The sequence below is a fragment of the Pantherophis guttatus genome, chromosome 1, assembly GCF_059756535.1.
Source record: "Pantherophis guttatus breed Tessera chromosome 1, ASM5975653v1, whole genome shotgun sequence".
Taxonomy (NCBI): domain Eukaryota; kingdom Metazoa; phylum Chordata; class Lepidosauria; order Squamata; family Colubridae; genus Pantherophis; species Pantherophis guttatus.
Window position 1 is genome coordinate 150818507 of NC_142063.1, and position 21170 is coordinate 150839676.

A 21170-nucleotide genomic window follows, 5' to 3' on the forward strand; every position below is an offset into this window, starting at 1 on the left:
CAACTTGCTGCGGACAACTCACTATAGTCACTCACCACAGCCAGCTCACTGCAGCCAACTCACTGCAGACCAGCTCTCCACGACCAACTCAATGCGGGACAACCCAATTGTCGTGGGACAATTTAACAATTCTATTTAATTATTTAAAATAAATAAAAAGTATTTTAATTTTTGCCATTCACATTTCATTCTGTCCCTCCCTTTGCATCCTTTCTTTAATGATTCTATCCTCCCATTTCTTTGATATTAGCATGACTCTTGTCCCGCAGTGAGTTGTCCTTTGGTGAGATGGCCGTGGCAACTTGTCCTGCAGCGAGTTGGCTGTGGCAAGTTGGCTGTGGCAACTTAGCCACAGTGAGTTGGCCATGACAAGTTGGCCATGGCGAATTGGTCATAGCGAATTGTCATACGCCCGGTTAGAATGCAGGCTGACTCTGCTCACTGCTAGGAGTTCGATCCTGACCAGCTCAAGGTTGACTCAGCCTTCCATCCTTCTGAGACTGGTAAAATGAGGACCCAGTTTGTTGGGAAAATATGCTGATTTGCTTCGAGAGTGTTGTGAAGCACTAGGAAAGAGTATATCAGTCAAAGTGTTATTATTATTGTGACTGTTCTATGCATTATCTTGAAATCGTCTTCAATATTAAGAAAATGTTGTAATTCAGGGACCTAGTTTCAAAGTGAGCCAGGCAGAATTTCAAAATTGGACAGGGGTTTAAAAGAAACAATGACATTTCATCCAAAGAAAACACATGTGGCCCCTTGTTTCCTTCACCCTCCTTTCTTCCATATGCATTAAACTATATTTCTAGGTGCACATACTGTGCAGGATGAATAACCCATGAAATTGAATATTTCTGCATATGCAATTTGAGTACAACTGCTTCTTTTAAACCAGTTGTTCTTTTGTCAGATTCTGTTACTTCTCCAGGTTTAAATTATGAAGGAGGGAGGGGGAGGGAGGGAGGGAGGGAGAGGGAGAGAGGGAGAGGGAGGGAGAGAAGTAATGTGATTACAGGGTTTAAAATAGGAGATTATTAAGGCAGGAAAGACTTCTATTGCCTTGGCGAACCTTTGTTATGGGTTGGGACATCATCTCTTTTTGGAATTTAGAGCTGCGTAATTCCAATATCTTTAATATAGGACTGAGAGACGGCATAGGTTTACTAGGGGGAAAGAAAACAGGATAATTTCATATTTTGGGTTTATCTATTACATCCAGTTTTCACGGGCTGCATTTATAATAACAATCACCCCTCATTAAGCTGAAGATGGTTATTGTTCTTATGAAGCATAGAAATCAAATGCTTGAAAAACATAAGCACAATTTACATATTAAAAATGAATCGCTGCATATTTATTAGTAGGATACTGTGGGTTTTTACTTATTTAAATATTTTCCCAAGGTTATTCCACTGCTTCCGTTCAATGTGCTGTTTTCAGCAACACACGAAATCATACCTTTATTTAAAATAAAAATTCTATGCAATTGTTTAGAATATGCTATACACTCGAGTAAATACGTACGTCACAGCATTTGCATTTGCATCCAAAAATTTTTCAAATTCAGCAGCCCATTGAATGAAGCTCAATATCCTTTCCAGAGCAGGTCACCTAGAGGGATGCAGATGTACAGCTGGGTTGTTACATAATATTAAATACATGCACAGATGGTCTAAACGCCCAGTGAGACCCAAGATACTTTTCAGAAAGAGCATCTAGGATTATGACAAGAGTTCAGGTACGTCTCCCCAATCCCCTACTCCAAACCAGGCAGAATGATGTCGCAACAGTAGAGTTCAAAGGCAGTTCACTTATTAAAGAGGGTATAGATTCAATGGTAATATAAAAGCAGGTGAGTGATGTTGCTTCCAGCATATAAAATTTGGAGCTGAAATAAGCACTGGGGATTTAGCAAAACTGCCCATGGCCAAGTCTAGAACTTAGCAATTATTCATGAGGAATATTGTTTCTTAAACAGACCTCTGAGATTCTGTACCTCTGAGATTGTAAATGCAGATTAGTGGATATTTCCATTGGGAATTCAGCTTTCTGGGCCCTCTATTTCACAGGGAAATGATTGCATTATATCTAGTATTTAAACTCCTAGCTTTAGTGTCTGGAAAAGGCTGGAGATTAGGCTGAAGTTCAATTTCCTTCTCCAAAGATACACAACTATATAATACGCAGAAATTATTAAAAAATGGAAATGTGTATTGGACAGAGAGAGTGGATTATATTCCACTTCGTGTCAGACCTGGAAGCCATCTTTTACCTTAGATGTGCCTGCCACATATTCTTCTCTGGGAAAATGGGAGGGGGGATTGCATAGAGTATGGGTGATATGTAGTATGTAGTCAAAATAACATTCCTTTCTCAGAGAGTCAAGGACGCATTGCCCTGGCACCTGGAGTCAGATGACTGGGAGGTGTCTCCAGTTTGGACGATGGATGATTGGGCCATGTGATGGACATGAGGGTGCTGGGCAGGGACTTGAACTTTCACTTGGGTGGGGAACACCTGGAAACTTTCAGATTCGGGTTTTCCCAGATGTGCCAAAATGACATCTTCAATAAAAAGGAACTTTGAGGAACCTAAAGCCTTGGAGTTCTCTTTTTGTTGGAGGTGTTACTTGGAACCCTGACATTCAGTGTGCCATTTTCTGTGTGTGCCTCCAATCTGCTGTACAGATTTGTGGATCCTCTAGAACAGATTGGAGTGAAATTCAGTATGGAAAGTGGAATCCCGATTTGGCTAAGCATATATCAAATCCTTTTCACACACACACACACACACACACACATTCTGGCATGGCAGGTATATATATATTTGTTTTCATAGATTTTCACGGGTAGAGGTATGCAAGTTTTGGTATATTCTGGTCTTTTCCCATGTAAGATTGAGAGTATCTTGGCGACATTTCAATGGGGTCCCACTCGTCATCTTCAGGCTGGTGTCTTCGGCTTCGTGCTTGTGCGAGGAAAGCTTTCTTGTGCTTTCCTCGCACAAGCACGAAGCCGAAGACACCAGCTTGAAGATGACGAGTGGGACCTCATCGAAATGTCGCCAAGATACTTTCAATCTTACACGGGAAAAGACCCGAATACACCAAAACTTGCCTATCTATATCTATATCTATATCTATATCTATATCTATATCTATATCTATATCTATATCTATATCTATATCTATATCTATATCTATATCTATCTATCTATCTATCTATCTATCTATCTATCTATCTATCTATCTATCTATCTATCTATCTATCTATATCTCACCTGGCAGCAAGAACTTGCTGGCTGCCAGAAAGAAAAAAGCCCAGAACTGAATGGATGTGATTCCACTGAGCTAGGGCTGCAGAAAAACCTTGGTTACGTAGGAAAAACCTGGCTAGAGGAAAAAAAAAAAAAAAAACACACACACACACACACACACACACACACATTTTTGTATTACTTTTTTCATAGTACATACATTTTTTTCTTGAGAACAACAGCATAATAATTTGGGAGGTATGACATCTTCTCCCTCTATATTCTCAACTTCAAGCTAATTTAAAGAAGGCAGAATCTTCTTGAACACATTGGTAGAGCTTGTGCTCAATGTTTGATGTCCATTTTTGTTGACATACTGTATTTATCAGCCTGAATGTGTGGAAGTATAGAAGCCAGCCCTCGCTTCTTACCTCAGTTGTGTACCCCAGTTTTGCCTGCTCAGCTCCCCACTGAAGGGACCACTAAGCATATTTAGTTGTAGTAAGCAATGCCCATGCAACATGGGAAACCCCCCCCACACACACACACTTCATTTATGCTACCTAATGTTGTGAGATTGTACCTCTGAAATTTAGAGAGAAGATGCCCAAATTCTGAAACCCTGTGCTTTCATTGCCACCTGTGATCCTCTCCAAGAAGCCAACATATGGACTAAAAAAACACAATTTGGGAGAGATGCGGGATGGTACACCTAGCTTTTGTTGTATGTGTATGACTGCATTTGGTTTTACTGGTTTCCTATTTTTTCTCATTTGATTTTGATTGCTTTTTTAATTTTTGATGAGCTAAATGTATTAAAGTCAAGTGTGGATGGAATGGGGTTTTATATGTAAAGATGTTGGACAAGCCCTCTCCTGTCACCTGGACACACATTTGCATTCTCTCACATATTCAGGACAGTGGAGGTCTGGATAGGTCTAATGTTCCACTGAAATCTCTCTGTGACCATCTCTTAGCTGAAATCCCTCTTGGAATAGTGCTCCAAAGCTTTGTATGTCCTAAAAGAATTGATCAACAACAGAATGTTGACTATGCAAACCCTGTGAAGGGAATGAAAGGTCAATTTGGTTAAAAGAACAACAACAACAATACATAGAAAATGAAGAAGTTAAATTGCTCTGGGACTTCCAAATTCAGACAGACAGGCACCCCAGACTTAACAGCTCTCGATAAGAAAGACAAAAAAGTCTGGATAGTGAATGTGGCAGTGCCTGGAGGCAGCAGAGGAGAAGAGAAAGAACTGAAGATAACAAAATACAAAGACCTACAAATAGAAATAGACGACTATGGCAAAGGCAAGCAAGTCTAATACCAATAGTAATAGGCGCCTTGGGTGCAATCCCAAAACAACTGGAGCACCATTTGAACACCATTGGCATTGACAAATTTTCCATCAGTCAATTGCAGAAGACAGCTTTACTTGGAACTGCTTCCATCCTGCAACAATATCTGTAATACCACCGAACATCTAGATTTGCCTATCCCAGGTCCTTGGTGAGGACTCGATAGGTAGACAAAAATGCCAAACCCAGTCTGAACATCTGGCTGATTGTGTGAAGATGATGATTAACAACAACAACAACAAGACAGGACCTAGGCTGAGTGGCAAAACAAGGCAAATTAGCTAGATTATAACTTGCCTAATTATTATTTTATGTTTCACCTCCAGAAAGTTCACAAGAAAATTGTAAGATTTGAGGCCTAACACATGCAGTATAAAAGATATGATTAGAAATCTATTTCATTTAAATAGAAACCAGGTGCAAAAAGGAGAAATAGTTCCCATCCATGCTGTGTATTTTAAGTGTGGCAAGAAGTTGTATAAAATTTCTCCACTTAGAAATCTCTGTACAAATGCATATTGTTTTTTACATAAAAACACACACACCATCCCCATCCCACCCCAGTTGTGCTTGTGAGACTTTTTTTTAACTGAGATTGAGAAACAAAAGTTTAAACCAAAACCACTCTTCCTACATTTTGTTCTGCCACTAACTCTTTTCTACTTCCTGATATTAATGCAAGGAGATAAACCTTTTCTGACTGGCGATACAAAATAATTAAAATATAAAACATACAGCAATTAAACATGCAAGATCAACAAAGAGAACAACATTCTCACTCAAAATCTTATGCAATCGTGAGGTTCTAACCTAAAATTTTACAGGATTTGGTTCGAATATGAGTTTTCTGACATTTAATTTTTGAAATTAATTTTTACCCAATTGTGGCATTCTGCAGACACTATCAGGAGATGTTGCAGGTGCCATTTACATTAATATTTTAAAATGATGAGATTGATGATGGCATTATTATTATTTATAGTTATACCCTCAATCACAGCTATTTTTTAAAATGTAGATTGTTGTGATGTTATAGTAAGGGGGAAAATAATAGAAGGATATTTTTAGTTCAAATACTGAAAATATCACAAACTATAATGAATCAAGTTCACCAAATTCTTTCCTGACTCTTGAAGCTTAATGAAAACAAGGAATGGAGTGATAAAGATAGAGGACATAAGATATTGGATACTAGTGAAGATGAATTCCTTGAAGTATGGTATAGATTTAAGTAAGTTTAATTGTGCTAGATGACACAGAAACATGATGATTAGGTTTGCTTTGAAATTATGTAAATCAGAAAGTATTTGGAACTGCCTCCAAATAAATGCCATAGCTCTAGACGTATGTAATTATATTTTTTTAAACATTAGAAGAAAAGCAATGCAATTTTCTTTGGCTATTCCCTCTTTCTCATCCCTCTTTTTGCGTAAAGTTTTAATTCCCTTTTCCATGCTCCTTTCCATCTTCTGTAAGAAGATTGATGCTGAAGATTTAGAATGTAAATTTTCTGAGTTAATTGAATCTTTTTTTGTGCAATAATACAGTAAGCAGAAAATCTTAAGTATTAGCTTGAGGAATACACATATGCAATTTCTCACTGCTACCAGTTTATACTAATAGATAATTCTAATATCAGTAATGGGCAGACATCAGATAGGAGTGAGAGTAGGGAAAAGGAATCACAAAAGACCTGTGTTTGTTGTTTATTTTCAGCATAGCTGCCTCTCCTTTATGTCTCTGGAATTCTCCACTGGATTAAGCAGCTTTTTGTCAGTAGAGGTTGACAAAACCCAGTTGAGGTTTATAGGATTCAATCAACATCTGCATTCCTTGAACAGTGTATTCAGCTGGAAAATTTAAAGTTGTTTTTGTCCTCAGAAGGATATACAGATATTACTTTGCTATATCCTTTGGGGGAAGTAGCTAGGTTCTGTTGCTGAATAAGGAATATTCCAATAAATACAGATTGCAGATTGAACTATTTCCCACTTCTGGAGGAAACATTCTTCTTATAGGAACTGAATATTAACTGAATAAAAGTTTCCATGTACTGTCAAAACTTTTTATCTATGCTTTCCAAGAGGTGATTGCAGTGGTGGGGTTCAAATTTTTTTACTACCGGTTCTGTGGGCGTGGCTTGGTGGACATGGTTTGGTGGGCGTGGCAGGGGAAGGATACTGTAAAATGTCCATTTCCTCCCCATTCCAGGGGAAGGTTACTGCAAAATCCCCATTTCCTCTCAATCAGCTGGGACTTGGGAGGGAGAGAATAGATAGGGGCAGGGCCAGTCAGAGGTGGTATTTACCAGTTCTCTGAACTACTCAAAATTTCCGCTACCGGTTGTCCAGAACTGGTCAGTACCTGCTGAATACCACCTCTGGGTGATTGGTGAATTTTCATGAGAGTGAACTTCAGGAGGTAGAGAGTTGATTATCAACAAAGAGATTATAAATATACTAAGGGGTGTTCACAATTTATTTTCCTTATTTCCATCATAACCAAGAGTCCAGATCTTTATGATAACACTTTTAAGATATCTTATGAATTAAAGATGTTTCCTTGGGTATATCAGGGAGATAGGGAAAATGGAAAGAAGAGATTGCTCAGTGCTGTATATGAATACCTCTAAGTCTAAGATGCTAGAGTTACATAGATTGATTTTGTGCATGTTCTTTGCATGTCTAACTCACAGAATATTATCTGCAGAGAGTCTGTCTCAGTATTCTCAGACATTTGGTCAGATGCAAGAAACAGTGTGTTGGCTTGTAAAATAGTCTCCAGATTAGAGATAATAGTTTCTAGGATGGAGTTCATAGCTAGAATAGAATAGTATTAGCAAGTTTGTGGTAAAAGTGAGGTTTGCTTACATCTGTGGTATACAACCATATGGCACAAATATGACTTTGTAACCTAGTCTACCTTTTTTATATTAGAGAAAAAATCTCACGTGAAGGCCTTGTTGCCTATGCTATGATGGCAATAGCTTAGTGATAGTTATATTTAGTGATAGCAATAGCTCCCGGGCATGGTGATAATAGAAGAACCAATATGTCTTTTGGAAAAATTGACTAATATTCTGAATGATCATTTTTTTCATGCGATGAAAAGTAGGAACGGGATGAAATAGAACTGAAAAAGTCATTGGACTGTTCAGTCCCAAGAATGAATGAGAACAGTGTCAGTTGATGACATATGACTAGAGAAAGATTTGGTTCAGATGCATACTTTAAGCATAAGCCTGTTCTTAAGTTTTCATGGAAAAGGAATGTATAAAGAAGCATGGTTGTTTATGAAAGAATAAGTGTCAAAAATACAAGGCTGATCTTGAGGTGTGTTGGATAGTTAGTTTTGGTAAAGTCAAGAGTGGAACCTCAGAAAACAGGACCTGAAAGAAAACAAAGAAACAAAAGTGAAAGTAGAATTATAAGAACAGAAAACAAAGGTCTATACTTCATGAAGTGTTAGGTGATAAATTAATTTCTCAATTAACAAATAATAGAATTGGGACCTTGGAGGTCATCTAGTCCAACACCCAAACCAGGAGACCCTATATTATTCCAGACAAGTGGCTATCCGGTCTCTTCTTAAAAACTTCCAGTGATGGAACATCCAAAACTTCTGAAGGCAAGCCATTCCACGGTTTAGACAATTTGTTCCGCTTGCCTAAAGAAGGGTATAGAAAATTGTCTTCCAAGACTGAATTATACAGTTTGCTAGAAGGTTCAAGTAAAAGTGGCTTTGAATAAGAAAGTGTAAATTTATAAGAATTATTGCTGCAAAAATCACAATATACAAGAAAAATATATTGTATAATGTGTCTAAAGAGGAAAAGATAGTTTGCAAGAAATATAGTCAAAGTGAACAAACACCAGATAAGATAAAAGAAAAAGATCAAATTTAGAGCAATTATCATCCCACAGACAAGACTGTACCACTTTCTCAAGCTCACAAGAAATTCAAGAATTTCCAACGAATAATAGTAAAGTTACTTATTGGGCCCCACTTTTGAGTAGGCTGGACGGTTTCCATCTGTCCTTTATTTTGCAACTGTCAGATTTGCTAACATGTTTCTTACCGAATGTGTGAGAACTAATTTTCAACAATTGTGATGGAAATAAAACTTGTTTTGGAAGTGGATAAAAGGCAGTAAACAAGCCTTTAGCAGAGCGAACGGAAATAAAAATTTAAAAAATGATTAAGGAATTGGGATGAAAGTGAAGTAAGGGAATACTTGGAAGCAGTATTTTAGGGATGTACAAGAGAAAAATAAGAAAAAGTAAGTGCAAAACTACCAGGAAGATAAGTTTCTAAATGTGTTTGGAAAGATATTTGGCAAATTTCTGATTGAAATTGTATTAGAGAGGACAGTAAATAAAATTTGAGAAGTATATTATAGCTTGTATGCTATGCGGGGGTTAGAGTTAAAAAATATATAAATATGAAAATGTTTGTAAAGGTAAAGGTTTTCCCATGTCCATTTGATTCCAACTCTAGGGGGCAGTACTCATGTTCGTTTCTTAGGTGAGGGAGCCAGTGTTATCTGAAGGCATTTCCGTGGCCATGTGGCCAACATGATTATATGCCGAAGTGCACAGAATGCTGTTAACTTTCAACTGAAGTAGTACCAATATATCTATTTGCATTTGCATGCTTTCGAATTGAGAGGTAGGCAGGAGCTGGGGCAAGTAACTCGGGCTCATTCGGGTCTCGAACTCAGACTGTCAGCTTTCCAGCTGACAAGCACAGAATCTTTAACTGCTGAGCCATTGCACTTCCTTTGAGAAAGTTTGTAGTTTGTACATTTGTTGATTTAGAGGAAAGATGAGATAAAATGCGTAGGTGTAAATTAAGGAATGCTTTGCATGATTATTGAATTGATTACTGTTTGCTGAATGTGATAAGACTGGGGTAGTATGGAAGTAAAGCATAGGTGAGAATAAATAGAATATAATTGCAAATGGTTGAACATTGAACAGAGAGTAAGACAAGCATGTTGATGTCCTTGATTCCTTAATGGATGAATGCATAAGAAGTGTTCATTTGAGGTGTGTATTAGGCAGTTGTGCTAGTCAGGGACATGAATATATCCAATGTCATGTTGTTAGTTGACAACCAGAATGATATGCTGGAAATAGTATGACAGAATGAAGAGTATTATCTGACAATAACATATAAAAATCAAAGTAGCTGCGTTTGTCAGAGAAAACAGAGTGAATGATTGCAATTTACTCATAATTTGTCAAAAAATAGAGCAAACAGTTCAATTTTTGTTTCTTGCTGGAATGATTACCAGATATAATGACATGGAGTGTTCAAGATACAAATAGTAGTAGAATGATAGTATGTAGTTTGGAGCAAAAATGTATGTACGCATGTTAAAGGAATGAAAATGGCTATACTTAAGAACATGCATCTAATTCATTTCTAATGTGAATTGTTGTGTCAATACAAATACTGCATAAAATATGTTGAATACAACAGGAATGGAGTCCTTAAGAACTGTGTGAAGTGTAACAAGAAGATTTGATTTAGGGTCATGATGAGTGGGTGCTTAATTAAATTGAATGGAATATACAGAAAAAGAACCATCACAAAAGAAGTACATTGAGATAGTTTAATCATATAGTATATAGCAGGGGTTTCAAACTCAAGGGCCACAGGGTGCTTAGATCTGGCCCACAGGGTGCTTAGATCTGGTCCACAGGGCCTGTCTGGAAACAGCATAGGACCGGCCCGCAGGGCCTCTGCCAGCATAAATGGAGCACTCTGTTTTCACTGGCAGAAGGCTGCAGGAGGCCATCTAGGCCAAAAACGGGGTGGGCTGCGCATGTCCCACTGAGCTCTGTTTTCAGTGATAGGGGGCTGTCAAAAAAGACTAAAACCAAAACAAAAGGAGACATATTTCCCCTTTTGCTTTGAGGATGCAAGAAGGGAAGGAAAGGAGAAAGGGAAAGCCAAAGAAAAAGAAGGGAAGGGAGAGCAAGGGAGGAAAAATAAGGAAAGAGGGGAAGGAAGAAGAAAGAAGGAAGAGGGAAGGAAAAAGAGGAAAGAAGGAAGGGAGGGAGGGAGGGAGGAAATTATAATGCGAGTGAGAGAGAGTCTCAGGGAAGTCCTGCCTTAGCACTTGGCCACCACAGGTGTCCCCGACATGAGTCCCATGTCACGCCCAACATGGCTATGCTCCCTGCCCATGGCCACCATGGCCACGCCCCCAACCACGCCCTCTGAGGTCAAACACAACCCTGATGCCGCCCTCAATGAAATCGAGTCTGACACCCTTGGTCTATAGTCTATAATCATAGAGAATGAATGAGCATCGAATTTCAAAACTAATACAGGTAGTCCTCAACTTATAACCACATCTGAGCCCAAAATTTGTGTTTCTAAATGAATCATTTGTTAAGTGAGTTTTGGCCTAATTTTACGACTTGTCTTGCCACGACTTGTTATTGCTTGTCAGAAGGTCGCAAGAGGTGATCACATGACCCTGGGACACTGCAAGCCTCATAAATATGAACCAGTTGCCAAGCATCCGAAATTTTGATCATGTGACCGTGGGGATTCTGCAATAGCCGTTAGTGTGAAAAACTGTCATAAGTCACTTTGTTCAGTGCTATTGTAACATTGAACAGTCATTAAAGGAACTGTTGTAAATCAAGGACTACCTGTATATGAAGGAAAGAAGAAAAAGTCAAGAGGAAGGGGAAACCAAAAAGACATGGTTAGAGGTTGATGAGATGGTCAAAAAGAGAGAAGTGAGAAATTTAAAGAAGAAATGGCAAAGTACGAATCCATTTCTGAGTGTAGATGCAAGATGCCATGCAAAGTTAGAAGGCTAAGGGAAAGTATTGTGAATGGTTTGATGTAAGTCAGCCTGGCTTAGCCAGGTTTAGCTAGATTTTCTTGTTTTTTTTTTTCCTCATTCATGTCATTAAATCCTCTGGCTTATTGTTTCTTATTCCTTTCCTTGCTCTGCATAATGTTGATTACCTTGGGGAAAAAATGATTAGGGTGTGGGTGGGTGTGTTTGAATGTATTTATATATACTGTACATATACATTAAAAGATAAAATTGAGCAGAGTTCTACTTTATTTATTCTGCATCCCACAAAACTATCTGAATATGTATTTTTACTGAAACACTAAAGAGGAATAGGAGAACGATCACAAAGTGAGACCTGATCAAAAAATATGCATTCCATCCTCTAGTTTTCCTCAATTTTGACCAAATCTTGTTATTTTCCCTCCTTGATCTTTTAAATATATAGAAGAATGTCACAAAAGATAAAAAGCACAGGACAATAATTTGTGCACAGCTATTTAGCACACTGGAAGTTCTCTGGTTGGAAAGCATTATCTTTTCAAATAATGTTTAAATTATCTTTAGATGTAATATGAAAGAAATGATAAAAGTATGCAGACAGATCACTCATTCTCATCATAATTATAACATTGCCAAATGGAAATAGCTGTATGCGTATTATTTTACGGGCTATTATTATAAATAACAGCTTATTTTCCAGATAGCTATTGGAGACACTCCACCTAGTGGTGTGTTCAGACTACGGCTACTCTTTTTTTTTTAAAGCTATTTTGATATAATGCAACTCTCAAGATCTTTGCTTATTCAGGAGTCTTTTGAGCTACCGATAGCAAATGTTAACACTCTCTGTTCTTTCAAAAGGACCTGATACAACTCTTTCTCCAATCATAGATCAAATTGGATTGGAAGAGAGGAATTAAGTTTAAAATACAAAGCGAAAGAATGAATAGATACATATCTGAAACGAACAAAATCCTTCTTTAGCTTTTTTTCAAGTTTTATCGGAATGGCAAATACCAACGAAACTGGTATTAAGGCAGCATCTATGCTGTGTTACACTGGTAATGGTGGTAAAATTTCAGAGATGGATTTGTTATGATAGTTATTCAGTTTTTCACAGAAGCATCTTGCAGAAACTTTTGTGAAGAGGGGGTTATTAATTTGAACTGGGATTAAAATCCATATGAGGTAACTAAGGAGTAAGATCTTAAATTGGAAGTTAAAGAAATGAAATAGAGAGAAAGTCCTCTTCAATTATTTTTAAAAACACGCAGGCAATATAGATAAGGAGTATACATGAAAATGGACATGCATGGAAGGACACTAATATAATTTCTATAGCATAGGTAAGCAATATTTAGGGACCATTGGACACATTTTGATTTTTTTTCCCAAAAAGAGCCAGGTAGACACCCCAACAAGTATCTACAGAAAAAATACTCTTGGATATGACCTATCCACATTCTAATTGAACCATGAATATGGATTTCTATCAATCGTGACTTCTACTATTACTGAAACTACCTGTAGTGTGTATGTGTATGATACTCACATGTCACCTCTTGGCATCAAGCACAATTAGAGCATGGAAGGTTTAATGAATAAATTTTTGAGTGGAGACTTCTCCAAGTACTTAACTCTGCATAATTAGGGCTCCAGGATTTGGAGAAGCCTCTATTTATTGAAGTCAAGGCCTCCTTTCTAACATAATAGCAGAGGTTAGAGGAACTGTGTGGCACTGGGGTGGATTCTAGAGATATGACCTACAACTGTTGCCTCTTACAATAAGTACCCATAGGAACCTTAAGAAGCTGATGTCACAAAGCAATAGGTATGGTCATGAGACTAAATTAGAGTTTTGATTTGAATTACCCTGCTAACTCTTGAGCTTCTGACTCCACAAGAAATTTTTTCAGGAGTTTAAAATACGTGCACATGAAATTATTGAACTGAAGAATTGACAGAGACTGTTTCATCGAGCCTAACCTCCATACATTTCCAACTGAGGGATGACCAGTCTCTGCTCAAACCTATCCAGCAGAGTCTCAACCCTGAAGCCATTTTGGAGCATCTTCAGGGCTGCCACAGCAATGCTGGTTGGAGCTGTGGAAATGGGAGTGGGGAGTAGAGATAGCTGGGGACTTGTAGCCAAAATAAAATTCTTTCTCCTGGGAACCAAGGACGTTCTCACCGGGTGTGGGGAGGCATGGACTGAAACCAACTGGAGTTGGGACTGTGACCTGATTGGACCATGTGATGGATATGTGGACTGGGGGAAAGAATTTTAATATTTAATTTGGGTGGAAAAAACCTCGGGACCTTCAGAGGAGACCATTTCCAGTGGACCGTTGGTTCCACTGTCGAAGTCTTTGTTACCGCTAGAAAATTTTTCCTGATGTTCAATCAGGCCCAATTTGGAAGGTGCTGAGGAGCTATACAATATATAATTATGTAAAAAGAATCTTGTAACAAATATTATAGTAGGTACTATGCAGTGACCATTCAAATTTGGAAGTGTATGTATGTAAGTATGTATGAGCTGGAGTAAGAACTGTTTTCATGTATTTACTCGTTAGAATATTTTTTATTCATCAGTGTAATATAGAATTGCTAGATATTTTCATATAGAGAGAAACAATGAGACAAATGAGCCTTGGTAGTACAGGGGTTTAAGGCACCCTGTTATTAAGCTGGTTATTAAGACCAGCTGCCTGCAATTAATGCAGGGTTTGAATCTCGCCAAGGCTCAAGGTTGACTCAGCCTTCCATCCTTTCTAAGGTAGGTAAATTGAGGACCCAGTTGTGGGGGCAATAAGCTGACTTTGTATAAATATACAAAAGGATGAAGGCTATTGCTGAGCACATTGTAAGCCGCCCTGAGTCTTCGGAGAAGGGCGGCATATAAATCAAATTAAAAAAAAAAAAATCTACAGTTCACCTTCCCACGGATGAATACATCAAAAGAATGTTTAAGGAAATACACTGTGTGCATTTTGTTTATGTTCTGTTCACATAAAATGATCCCAAGAGACAGCTTACACAAATTGTTCTGTTCCACTTATTGAATTGTTCCTAGATTTACTGTACAAAATCTATACTGGCTGTGGTTGATGAACCACAGGGGTGGAATCCATACAACCTCTTTCTCTAAGAAAAAGAATGCCCTGATCAAAAAATAAATGACACCCATCATGCCACATTTAAAAATCAAGTTCCCTTACTGTGTATGAGATATATAGCCTTCTGTCTTTTGGATATGACATTTCCTGTATTCTCTGTTGAAGTGAGGTTGATGGAGCTTACATGCTATGTGACTGCTTACCCAAGTAAAATTAGCACATTATTCTTTGTTTCCTGAGAAATCTCGGAGACCTGTCCATAAGCTCAGTGTTTCCTCTCTTATTTTAACATCTACATTCATTTGTGTACCATGCTCACTTGTCAAAAAATATATTTCAGCCACTGGTCAAATTAAGCTCACAGCCTTAACAAAAGCTCCTCTTTCAGGTTCAGTAGTGGCCAAAATTGTGGAAACCTTTTAGGAAAAATGTATTTTTGAGGTTTGATGGCTAATAACAACACTTCTTTTTTGGAGTTTCAAGATAATCATATTCCAGTGTTGGAATGGCCTGGGAATAGCCCAGACCTTAACCTAATTGAAAATCTATGGAGCCGACTGAAGAAACTTGTTAGTCAGAAGCGACCCAGCAATAAAACGCAGTTAATAGAAGCAACCATTCAATCTTGGTTTCACATTATAACAGCTGCAGAACTAAAAGACTTGGTTCACTTCATGGGAAGATGTTATAAGGCTGTAATTCATGCTAAAGGTTACCCAATTAAGTATTAACTGACATGGTGATAATTTTTGTATATCTCATTTTTTCTACGTGTTTCACTTTTCTTCTTTATACTGTAACTGCTATTCTAATAGCAAATCCTTCATAAAAGTAGCTTCTTTACATTCTTGATTAAATTATCTTTCCATTGATATATAATTTTATGGTACTACTACAAAAAAAAGTAGTGTTATTAGTTAGTGTTAGAAAATACACTTTTCCCAAAAGGTTTCCCCAGTTTTGGCCACTACTATATGTATGTAAAAAAGCACTCACATTCTAATTACTTATAGAAATAGTTTATATCAAGCCAATTTTTGATTTAGTAGCAGATAAACTGTATCTTGATGCTGATCTATGTAAAAAGGGGACTAGAAAAAAAAAGAAAAGAATCCAGCCACTATATGAATTAGCATGAAATGAAAAAAAAATATTACAAAGTAATATTTGATACATTTATGCTAAATTTTCATAGTGGGTAGTTAGTAGCAGTGATGTTATGAAATTGTGACCAGATTTATTACTGGATATGTGGTACTATCAGCAAGAGTAGATTACATAGGTAATGGTAACCAAAGTGTTTCTTCAAATGTGGTCCTGGACCCTGCGCCCCCCCCCCAAGACCCTCTCAAGGGTCCTTGAAATCAAAACTATTGGTCATATATTGAAGATATTTGCAAAAATTTAAAACAATGACACCCTTCTCGTTATTTTTTGCTTGTTAAAAATATAGGGTTTTTTTCATGACAAATACTTTATTTATGTTGTTCTCTACTTGGTTTAATATTGTTATTTTTACATGATTCCATAAATAGATATTCTACGGATGCCTCCATCTTAATTTTTAATGCAGTCAATATTACCCTTAGACACAAAAGCTCTTTTGGGGGGGGTCCTCCATAACGGAGGGAAGGGATCCTGAGAGCAAAATGTTTAAGAAACTTTGATTTAGAGGATTCATGGGCAGACTGCAGGATACATAATGCTCTTCCCCTCTAACACTTTCCTGTCGTTCCTGCCCCAAATCATTTTTCCATCTGAGACAGCTTCCTTGGTCTAATACGGGTCAACCCAACCAGTTGATAATCAAACAAGCTATGAAGAAAGCAGAAGCCATGCGGAGAGTGGAGAACGATATACACTGCCTATATCAGGGTCCCTCAGGTTTTTCCAGCTTTTCAATCTATGTTTAATATGACCCAAATCAGACCTTTCCATGCTCATTAGTTTCAGTCATACTACATTGTGAAATTCCATGTTTGGTATGCCAAACTGACAGCTGCAAAGACCTTGTCAGAAGGCAGCCTTCTGTCAGAGAATTCGGGGGTGCTGGGTTCACCTCACATCTGGTGGGTGCCAGGTTCAAGAAATCTACTCATAACAGCAGCCTCAGCATTTGATTCTGAAAATGGTGGTTATCTTGAACTGGAAGATTTCTCTAGCTATTGCAAGTTTGTGTTTTACGGAGAAGGTTTTGGTTCATAACTCCTGAAAGTCAGAGTTAAGTGAAATTGAAAATTACTCAGGCCTCTAGTAATCTCATGAATGTTATAAGCCATGGAGAACTAAAAATAATTTCTAAGCAGCCCATTCCCAGCTGTGATAAAAGCAGTTTGAGGATGGAAGGAACAACATTCAAGACAAAAGAACTTAGAGCAAATGAGCGTTGGGCACAAATCATCATGACGTTTCAATATAGTAAGCCTTAAAGAAATGAATGGGTACTGTATGAAAAGAGGATTTATTCTTCGTAGCACAATTGGAGTTCCAAACTAAGCCTGATTCTAAACTTTTTTTTTTTTACTTTGTGATTCTTGTGACATATATTTTAATCCAAAGAAAAGACCATGTTAATGAACATAGAAAAACATCAGTCATATAAATTGTCTAAATGTACAGATGTTGATTGTTCAGATCACTCTTGCGGGAAAGGTTATATCTTAGCACAGCTGAGAAGTTAATAAAACATTTAAGAAGTTCATTAAACTATCAATAAAAAAATATCATGACAGAAAAATGACAGAAGTTGTTTTATTAATGGCTAGGCTAAAGAAAATGGCCAACTTGGTTGTAAAGTTAACAGAGAAAATAATGTACATTTTACATTTTTAAAAGCCATTTTTTATGGTGTTAAATAACAAGCTCTGGCCTCTGGAGGATTCAGCTCTTGCAGGATGACTTCATCTTTCAATTTTTCAAATTAGGTCAAAATAACCAATTATTGTAAAGCTTTCATTATGGTGGGGCAAAGACAAATGTTGTGGTAAGCAAATGAAATCTGAAAAGTTGCCAGCATACCTCAAAACAGTTTGATGTGGCTGAATGGGAGATAGATGTACGACAATGTTTCCATTTTCTTCTTAATAGGTATTTACCATAGAGTGCCAATTTGAGATGACTCTCAATCTACCCTTTTTTTCAAGTAGTAGAAATTTAACTGTGTCATGTATCATGTAGCCATTCCTTTGGCACCGTGGTGCCAGTAGAAAAAAGAAGAAAAAAGTGTTCAACTTATTTTTGCGCACTGTAAAAATTCAAGAAGAGCAACCTTATATGATAACTCTTTTCTCCAACAAGACCTGAGAATAAGAAGTTATGGAGAAAGATGTGAGGCAAAAACCTTTTAAAAAGTATGGGATAGTTTTAAATTATTTAGAAATAAATGCCCAGTAACAACCCTGTTTCCCCAAAAATAAGACATCCCCTGATAATAAGCCCAATCGGGCTTTTGAGTGCATGCGCTAAAATAAGCCTCCCCCTGAAAATAAGCCCTCCCTGAAAATATTTAAATGCAGAACTAGAAATCAGGTAAGACACCAAGAGGAGCCCCATCTTGCTTCCCGTGCCCCAAAATAATAAAATCTCCCCCAAAATAAGGCCAAGCGCTTATTTAGGGATTAAAAAAATAAGACAGGGTCTTATTTTCGGGGAAACACGGTATAACAAGCTGCTGGAAAAAGAGAAACACAACCTGACAACTGGCTACTTGTTGGCTGACTTGAATATTGATGGATTCTGAATGTAACCCTCTGTTCTAGGTGGCGATTTTGTGGTGCATGTGTGCACATATAAAAATATAATCAGTCACTTGCGATGGTCCATGGTGCTATTTTTGTGTTTCTTTTTAAATTTTCCACTCAAAGGACTTGTACATGCATTTAATAGCAATCATACTTCATTACACAATGCTGCTTGAATGGCCTCTAGAAAAAAAATAGAAAATATTTGATGTCTATCTGTAAAATAAGCAATTGTCATACATGTTCATCCTAGAAAATTTTGACTGTGTTCTATTGTTGTTTTAAGGTGCTACAGGCGGTAAAAAGTCTGCTGGAGGGCTTTCAGGAGGCATTAAAGAAAGTGACCACGGGCCTCTGGAGATCCAGGAGGCCATCTCCTTAAAAGAAAGAATGGCTTTGTACCAGGCCGCTGCATCTAAAGTAGAGATCAGCAACTCCTCTGCTAATGTAAGAAACACATTTTTTTGCCTAACAGATTCACATCATCCGTTCAGACAGCTTTTATAGAATAAGGTCAATTGTATTTCAGTTTGTCTTTCATTTCTGAGTCCTGCATCAAGAGAGGTGGCTTAGTTTTGGTTTGCACTAATTGTTAATTACTGAGTTCTTTTGTGTACATTCTTTCTGGCAAACTCCTCTTTTTAATAGTTCACATTGAAATTTTTGATTACAATCCTAAAAGCAAGGGCAAAATAATACTCAAGGTGAAAAAGAGAGATAGAAAGAAGAAAAGGTGCGAAAAAAAGGGAAAGGGAAAAATAAGGGAAAAATATTTTTAAAAGTGACTTCTGATCTTCGTCACAAGCATAAGCAAACGTATTTTCACCTTCATCTTTTTCTGGCACATTCTTAAACAGCACCTAAAGAAAACTTGCTCTATTCGATTAGCAATTTGGATGATTGGCTGAGGACAAAATTGACAGATTGCCCACTCTTCTGTTTAGTGTTAAAGCGAAACCTGTTTACACATAGTTTGTGAGAGGCTGTAATATAACTTAATGTAAACAGTTTTTCAAAAAAGAGTACCCAAATATCATAATCTACCATCTGTCATACCCCACGTCTGTCATTCCCAAAAATTGTATCCTTATTTTTTACCCTGTTGTGGTATCTTTGAATAAAGGTCAATTTTAAATAATATTAGATACATTTTCAAGATGGCCATTAATTAAATTCAGAATTTTGTTCTGACACTTTAGCCAAAGCAAAGTTTCCTAAATAGCATACCCAGAATGAAAGGCAAATTCTTAGGAGTAAATGGACACGGTGGAGCTATTTGTAGCAGTAAGAATTGATTGCCCAGCTGGGTGGCAGTGCCTAGCTGACCTTGGTTAATCTCAAAATGTTAAGGAGGGTCAGATAATTCAATTATTTACTGTTGCCAAGAAAATTGTATGAACATATGCATAAAATCACCGTGAATCAAAATTGAACCAAAGGAGACTTTACTCTTAAGAACTGAAGGTGTACCAAGAATTGATAAGAAATATTAAGAAAAACTTACAGTAGTCCATTTGCTGCTAAGGGATAACAAACATGATTAGGTGATAGACTCTTGGGGCTTGCTGTGAAGGTATAAGTAATTCCAGGAGAGTTCAGGAAAATAAATTGCTCTCCGCAAAGATAATAATGTGGGTCAGAGGTTCACTGTTGTGCACCCATTCGGTGTTTATTTTCTGCTCAAAAATGCTGATGTCCATTCCATCAGAGAAAATGTTCTCTCAGATTAAACTTTAGTTGCATATGAGCCTCCATGTCGAAGACACATAAAACCATGTTTGGAATCATTTTACTTTGAAACATATTGGGAAAGACAAAGAAAACAAAGCATGCAAACATTGTCACTCCAGAAAGTGGAGCAAATGTTTAAGCAATTCATTTCGTAACTGAAAAAGAGTCTTCAGCAAGTCAAATCAAGGATAGATAAAATATGTTTTATCCATGCAATGCATTTGTTATCTCTGTACGACAAATAAAACCTATCCATCAAGCTTAATATTACATAACTTAGCCCTGTTCTAATGGGAACATGGAAATGTTCCTACCTAGGCTATTTTTCAATCTAAAAGGTACTCTTCATACAATCACAGTGACCCTTTCCCTAATTATAGAATGAAAACCAGGTTGGATGATGTTTTAAGTCAAAGTAATAACTTTGCATAGATATTGGGGATTTCAAAAAAATCCTCAGTATTTACACTTGAATACCTATAAATGCAACTATTATAAGAACATAAACTAAGAAGATGTAATCTAATCGATGTTAATACCTAAAAATTTTAACAGGAGACTATTAACTGCTACCAAAATAATAGCTGCTTCCAAGCAATATAGAAATCAAATCAATCAATCAATCAATTAATCACTCAATCATCATCTTACAAATTCCATAGCATATGGAAGCATAGCATAGCATAGCACAGGCTATGACTGATAATAAGATTTATCATAAATCGTATTGCCGGCCTTTGGAAGGGATTATTTCAATTCAATATATCCAATTACTTTTCTTCCTGATGCTATAGGCACAAAATCTATGAGAAGTAACTTAGTCAACAAAGAAATCAGAACTGTTTATGATGTTGCTGTTGGAGGCAGATTTTAAATAATTAGTAATCAGAACATTAATGCTAGTGATGATAAAATTGTTATTTATGGAATTGTTTAAGGAATTTGAAATATTAGTTACAACTGTATTTTCTAAAAGAACAATAGAAATTTTGATGCCTGAATCAAATTATGATCACTGGTATAATTAGCCATTTATTTATTTATACATCTTTTAAAATGCCTGATTACCAGTGAGTTGGACACTTTTTCCTTAAAAAAGCTAAAATAATAAAATGAATGAACAAAGAGCTAA

The 21170-nt window shown here is 37.0% G+C and overlaps 1 protein-coding gene across 2 annotated transcripts in view; it reads left to right on the forward strand.

The window, feature by feature from the left end:
* The window catches only part of XIRP2 (xin actin binding repeat containing 2), a 219710-nt gene that overhangs the window by 113635 nt on the left and 84905 nt on the right, over positions 1-21170 (forward strand). For both annotated transcript variants that reach the window (XM_034426762.3, XM_087882008.1), the window contains one exon: positions 18594-18754. In XM_034426762.3, coding sequence (XP_034282653.2) covers positions 18594-18754 — 161 coding nt within the window. The remainder of the gene's footprint in view (positions 1-18593; positions 18755-21170) is intronic.